Here is a 7,500-nt window from a genome sequence, read left to right as displayed (position 1 = left end):
GAGAGAGAGAGAGAGAGAAAGAGAGAGAGAGAGAAAGAGAGCTACTTGGGCATAAAATCAAGAAATTATTGAACTTTCATACAGCCGCAATGTTGAGAAGAAAAAATAAATAAAAATAAAAATAAAAGCGATCAAAAGTCCATGTTATATAACCCGAAATCCTTGTGAAGTTCAAAGCCACGAGGGACGATTTCGAACGCCGAGAACAGCGTCGTCGGCAGGAGAGTGACAACCATTCGAACAATCTGAACAACTTTGCGCCCGACATTCCGAGCTTACCCGAGGCGCCCGAAGGTGTAATGGCAAGATCTCCGAGGATTTTGTGGGATTGAGAGGTATGAGGCGTCAGGGGGGCATCCTCGCGTTTCACGGGATTTTGCGAGGATCCGCGAGTGTTATTCGTCGGGCGGGGGGGGGGGGGGGGGGCGTTGAGGTGTATTTGAGGCGGAAGATGATGGGGGGAAAACCGGCTCGAATGGTTGGATATGGAGGAATGGTGTTCGATAACCGGGTTTTAGTTTGTGTTATTTTGTTGGGGAGAAATATGAGAAATATCTTGAGTGGTTGAATGTTCTTTTTTCGATAACCAGATCTAATATATATATATATATATTTCTTTTTGACTTGATTTTCTTTTTTTCTTTTCTTTTCTTTTTCTTTTTTTCTCTTGTTGATAAATATGACGAGAAACATCTTGAGTGGTTGAATGTTTGTTCATTTATTCATTCATTCATTTATTTATTTATTTATTTATGTATATATGTATATATTTTTTTCTCTTGTATTACGAGAAATAGCTTGAATGGTTTCTGACAAATATGCGAGAAACATCTTCAAGTGTTAACATGTTTTTGACAACCAGACCTAATGAAGATTTAGTGGTTTTATTGATGTAAAATCTAGCGAAGTAATCGGGAAGGATAATTTTTGAAGAATCTGCTTTATAAATTCCGATTCAGAAAGTTATTTTTTTCAGTGAAATAGCTTGCCTGATGAAAAGATTGGTCCGCCGCTTGGTCAACGCCAAAGTTTGTCATTATTGCCTCTATCGATTTTCAAACATACATACAATAGATATCTTATATTCTGATACCTGAATAGTCAGTTATGCTTCGGGAGCGAGTGTTTCGCTGTCTTAATTTGGGTATAAACACTTTTTCCTTTGAATTACATGTGTGTGTATCATGTTTCACATATATCGCTTATATATATATATATATATATATATATATATATATATATATATATATATATATATATATATATATATATATATATATATATATATATATATATATATATAAAATGTGTGTGTGTGTGTGTGTGTGTGTGTGTGTGTGTGTGTGTGTGTGTGCGCGCGCGCGCGTGTGCGTGCGTACTTATGTGTATGTTTGTGTGTATGTGTGTGTGCGTTTCTCTATTGTGCCTCCGATATATTGAGACATGCTTCCTTTGAAAAATAGCAATTAATAAAATCAAAGTGCTGGAAAAAGAATATGAATGAGTTTACGCTGCGCCGTATCTGAATAGAAAAAATGAAAATATGATTGCATATAATGGCTGTGAATCGAGATGTGTTTATGAACCCAATGGGACCCTCTTTTGTGTGTCATGTTATTTTGAGGATATTTTATGCGAACGATATTTTATGGCAGGTAAAGGAAATATTTACTTAAAGTGATATTAGATCATGTGCGTACTTTCATCCTAAAACACGCACGCACACACACTCCACCCCACTACACATATTTACACAAATGTGGTGTGTATTTTTTGAAAATATTTATATTTATACGTGTGTGTGTGTGTGTGTGTGTGTGTGTGTATGTTTGTGTGAGTGTGTGTGTGTGTGTGTATGTATGTATGTATGTATGTATGTGTGTGTGTGCCTGTGTGCCTGTGTGTGTGATTGCATGAATACATAAGCCTGTGAGCGTGCTTGTTCGTCACACCCCTTTTGTTTTTGTTTTTCTCTCTCCATTCCTCATATATCGTTTAGGCCATCTCGCTACCCCTCTGTCCTTCCGTTTAGTCCAATTATTTACATTCCTCGTGTTCCCATCGAATCCCCGCGGTCTAAACAAACGTACCCCGCACGATACACCGCGAGGAACGTTTGACTGACTGGGAGATTACCAGCTGATCAGCGGACGCGGGTTTGTTATTGTTACGCCGAGATCTCAGAGGCGGTTGGGTCGGTGCCGATGTGTGGAGTGGCGGGAGTGACTGGCGCCTGTCACGCTTCTCCGGTGTACTGTAGGGGAGAGGGAGAAGGGAGGGAGGGAGGGAGGGAGAGGGGGGAGGGGAGGGAAGGAGGGAGGAGAGGGAAGGAGGGAGGGAAGGAGAGGGAGAAGGGAAGGAGGGAGGGAGGGAGAGGGATAGGAAGAGAGGGAAGGATAAGGTCAGAGGGAGGGGAAGAGAGGCAGAGATAGATAAACAGAGAGAGAAAGAGGGACAGACAGAGGGAGAAGGGAGGGAGGGAGGGAGGGAAGGAGAGGGAGAATGAGGGAGGGAAGGAGAGGGAGAATGAGGGAGGGAAGGAGAGGGAGAATGAGGGAGGGAAGGAGAGGGAGAAGGGAGTGAGGGAGGGAGCGAGGGAGAGGGAGAAGGGAAGGAGGAAGGGAGAGGGATAGGGAGGGAGGAAGGGAGAGGGATAGGGAGGGAGGAAGGGAGATGGATAGGGTCAGAGGGAAGGGAAGGGAGGCAGAGGTAGATAAACAGAGAGAAAGAAAGAGGGACAGACAGAGACCGAGTGGGAATTTTGTGTGCGCGTAAGCATAGCAGCGACATGACAACGCCCCACCGGCACCATTCAGCCCATTCACCACCACCACTCGTAGCGCTTCATCTATTATTTAGACTTCATCTATTATTCAGATTATATTCCCCTTCAATAGAAATGGAATTCTAAAGGTAACGAACTTAAAAGAGATTAATCATGATGATAATGATGATGATGATGATGATGATGATGATGATGATGACGATGACGATGATGATGACTACGACGACGACGATGATGGTGATGATGGCAATGACGATGACGACAATGATGATAATAATAATAATGGCAATGATAATAGAGATGCAACCAAGTTTTTTTTCCTCATTTTCTTTCGGTCTAAAATATCACAGGACTCGAAGATGATTTTTATTTTTTGTTTCTCTCGGATATTTCGCATCATTTATTTTTATCACGCAAAAAGGCCGAATCATGCTACTTGCGCGACTGTTGTTGTCTTTACCTTTGCTTCGCACGAGGGAGCCCCTTCTGCGAGGTCGTTGGCATCCCGTCTTCGAGTCAGTTAGTATCTTTTTTTTCTAGTTAGTATCCCGTCTTTGAGTTAGTATCCCATCTGCGAAGTAGTTAGTATCTTTTTTTCGAGTTGGTATCCCGTCTTTGGGTTGGTATCCCTCCTTCGAGTTAGTATACGCTATATGAGTTATTTAGTATTCCTTTTTTGAGTTAGTATCCCTTCTGCGAGTTAGTATACGTTATGTGAGTTAGTATCCCTTTTTTGAGTTAGTATGTAGTTACAGTCAGATTTGAGAATATTGTTTTATTGCAGATCGTGATCCTTTCTCCATTTGCAATCACGGTTTCTCATATTATTCTGTTATATGATTCTGATGTGAAAGAAAACCTTTTTATGTTGTTCAACGATGTATTTTGCTTTTGATATGCAAGAGCACATTTTCTGTATTATTCAATTATGTATTATGGTTCTCATATGAAAGACCAGTTTTTTTATTATTCAAATACCTATTATGGTTTTGATAAGAAATAATTGTTTTTTTTTATATCTTTTAATCATTTATTATGATTTGGTAATAAAGAATGTGGTATTTTAACCTAAAGTAGACTTGGAAAATCGTCCTGATTATTCAAAACTTAAATACAATCCATGGTTATTGAATCTCTTTGCATCTTCGTTTGCAATGCCTCATGTAGAATAGGATCTGGCGATTAGTTGCGTACGAGGATGAGAAGCTTATTGATTGGGGTTCGTGTTTGGGTGTGTTGGAACGGTTTATTTCGGTTTGCAATAGCTTTCAGAAACCGTATTTGCATAGGCAGATGTGGAGTGTCCCAAACGAATAAAAAAAAAATGAAGATTGTAGTGTTTGGTTTCAGGTGATTGATCGAGGCTGCTGTGGTTCGCTTATCGTTGTTTATTCATTCTTCTAATCGTAATGTATATTTTTTGGTATGATATACATTTTGTCACGGAGTAATTTTCTAATTTGCCATTATTTTCTCCTTTATGATTCCCTTACCCAGTCTCCTTTCAGCTTTCTCTGCCAATGACATCGTATTGATTTTGTTCTTCCGTTCTCCCCAGGTGACCTTGCATTAACCTTGTTCTCCCCTGCACCGCGCACTGGAGCTGGCACCGCGCTGATCCCCTGACCCTCGTTCTCGTTGGCAGGGGACGGCGGCCGGCTGGCTCTGTCCTTTCGGAGGGTGTGATCCTCCTCTGGGGTTTCCTACTCCAGGCGACTACTCTGCGCTGCTCTTGTGGCTTAGTCGACGCCCTTGCACTGACCTTGCTCTCGTTTCTCCCCCTCAGGTGCCAGCGGCGGGGGAGGGCAGCGCCGACCACAGGGAGCGAGTTCGCCACTTCGCCTTCGACTACGCCTATGCCAACGGGTCCTCGGTCAAGCCTCCTCCGCGCCGTCGGAACCATGCCGACGCCGCGCCGGACGCCAAGAGGGACGCCAGAGGGGGCGGCAAGGGCGAGGCCAAGGGGGAGGCTGCCAGGGGCGAGGCCAAGGGGGAATCCGCCAAGGGGGAAGCCTCCAAGGGCGAGCCAAAGGGTGATTCCTCGAGAGCCGATTCCAAGGGCGAGGCGAAGAGCGATTCCATCAAGGGCGAGGCCAAGGGGGACTCCATCAGGGGAGAACCCAAGGGTGACGCTAGCAAGGGCGCGGCCAAACAGGAAGCGAAGGGAGAAGCAAAGGGGGATTCCGAAGGCGACGCCAAGGGGGAAAGTGGAGAGGACACCAAGAGCGAGGAGAAGGAGGAAGAGAAGAGTGAGATGAGCAGCGAGGCGACGGGAGAGGACAAGAGTGAGAGCAAGAGTGAGATCGAGGACGCCAACCAGGAGCAGGAGAGGGTGAGTACCGCCGTCGTTAGATTTAGGCAAAGCTGCATTTGTCTTAAAAAGGAAATGGAAGATTTACCCAAAGCTTCATTTGCCTTAAAAAAGAAAATGGAGGATTACCCAAATCTCCATTTGCCTTAAAAAAGAATGGATTTACCCAAATCTCCATTTGCCTTAAAAAGATAAAATGGATTTACCCAAAGCTTCATTTGCCTTAAAAAAGGAAATGGAGGACTTACCCAAAGGTTCATTTTCCTTGAAATGATTAATTGGTCGTACGAATTCTCTGGGCTTCAGTCTTATTTAACGGCTCTAACTGTATCTTAGCGTCTTTTTTGAACGATTTCGACGCGTTTTCACGGAATTTCACGCACGTTGGATTTTTTTTTTCGAAGCATCAGATCAGCGGTCATCGCGAAATAAGCCTGCGGGAGATTTGAAGAGCGGAGAGGGGGAAGACTCGCCCCGTGGGATAGGTTTGCGGGAGTTCTCGGAAGTTCTCAGAAGCGCCGCCGTGCTGGACTGTTATTTGGCCGTGCAGTTTCCAGCTGTGCGCCGACAGTGACGTGGTGCGAAGGGTACGTTCTCACGAGCAGCGCGGTCGCGGCATCGGGGTTTGTCGCGGCGGAATTGATGGGCTCATCTGATCGCGCCCTATCATGATCTGTGTTCATGTGTCCACACGTGTATATACCGCGCGCGCGTGTGTGTGTGTATAAATATATGTACACACACACACACACACACGCAGACACACGCACGCACGCACGCACGCACGCACGCAGACACACACACGCACGCAGACACACACACGCACGCAGACACACACACGCGCACGCAGACACACACGCACACGAACACGCACACGCACACACACACGCACACGCACACGCACACGCACACGCACACGCACACGCACACGCACACGCACACGCACACGCACACGCACACACACACACACACACACACACACACACACACACACACACACACACACACACACACACACACACACACACACACACACACACACACACACACACACACATATATATATTATATCAGTATATGTGTATGTACGTATGTATATACCATGTATACAGTATCTGAACAATTATAAATTCTAAAACATGAACACATCAGGTTTTGACTCATTGCCACGGTGAAAAAAAGCAACAGATTTCCGTGTTCAAGCCGGTGAGTCGTGACCCATTGATCAGAAATTCGTCCCTTGAATCCTCGGGGTCGCTTCTCGCGCGAGCATCAGGCAGCGGAGTTCAACGTCGCCTCGTTGCGTTTAGGAGTTTTTATCTTAATTATTTGTTTGTTTGTTTGTTTGTTTTAGTTTAGTTTTGTTTCTTTATTTTGGTTTAGTTTTAGTTCTTTATTTTATTTTTGTTTTATTTCTTTATTTTATTTTTGTTTTGTTTCTTTATTTTAGTTTAGTTTTATTTCATTATTTTATTTTGGTTTTGTTTTTTTATTTTCGTTTAGATTTATTTCTTTATTTTGTTTTTGTTTAGTTTTATTTCTTTATTTGATTTTAGTTTTATTTCTTTATTTGATTCTAGTTTTATTTCTTTATTTGATTCTAGTTTTATTTCTTTATTGTATTTTAATTTTATTTATCTGTTTATTTTATTTATTTATCTTTTTTACTTGGCGTTGGTGTCGAGTTTGTGATTTACTTCGTTTAAAGTTCTTGTTGGAGGATTATTTGACAGAAATGGGTGTCATAACTTATGGAATGGATGGCATAAGATATGGCATATGTATGACTAATGGCATGAATGGCATAACATGTGGCTTGTTTATGAGGTATGGAATGGATGGCATAACATGATTTGTATTTTTGTTTTATATATATATATATATATATATATATATATATATATATATATATATATATATATATATATATATATATATATATATATATATATATATATATATATATATGATTAAAAGTATGTGTGTGTGTGTGTGTGTATGTGTGTGTGTGTGTGTGTGTGTGTGTGTATATATATATAATTTTTTTTATTATTATTTTTTTTTTTTGATAACTTCTAATGTAAAAATCAAGCCCTTTTTATGCCATTCATGTATGTTCCTTTCATGTGAAACTTCGCAGAAAAGAGTGTATCGATCCCCTGGCATTTCCAAGGGAGGGCGATGCACCTTTCTGGAACACGATCTTCATGAGAAACGTTTACGAATTTGTGAAACGTTTTGCATGCGGGACGTCGCTGGTGTTCTCAGAATTGGGGTCCTCGTCCCGTGAAAAAGCACACACGCTCACACTAACACACTCACACACACGCTTACATGCACGGCTACATACACACACACACGCTTACACACACGGCTACATACACATGCACACACACACACGCTT

General features: G+C 42.3%; 1 protein-coding gene across 1 annotated transcript in view; it reads left to right on the top strand.

The window, feature by feature from the left end:
* LOC113809335 (uncharacterized) overlaps positions 1 to 7,500 on the top strand; it is a 183,422-nt gene that overhangs the window by 87,461 nt on the left and 88,461 nt on the right. Inside the window, exon 3 of the mRNA XM_070142284.1 lies at positions 4,572 to 5,117. Coding sequence (XP_069998385.1) covers positions 4,572 to 5,117 — 546 coding nt within the window. The remainder of the gene's footprint in view (positions 1 to 4,571; positions 5,118 to 7,500) is intronic.

Source organism: Penaeus vannamei, chromosome 29, assembly GCF_042767895.1.
Source record: "Penaeus vannamei isolate JL-2024 chromosome 29, ASM4276789v1, whole genome shotgun sequence".
Taxonomy (NCBI): Eukaryota; Metazoa; Arthropoda; class Malacostraca; order Decapoda; family Penaeidae; genus Penaeus; species Penaeus vannamei.
This window is presented reverse-complemented; position numbering and strand designations above follow the sequence as displayed.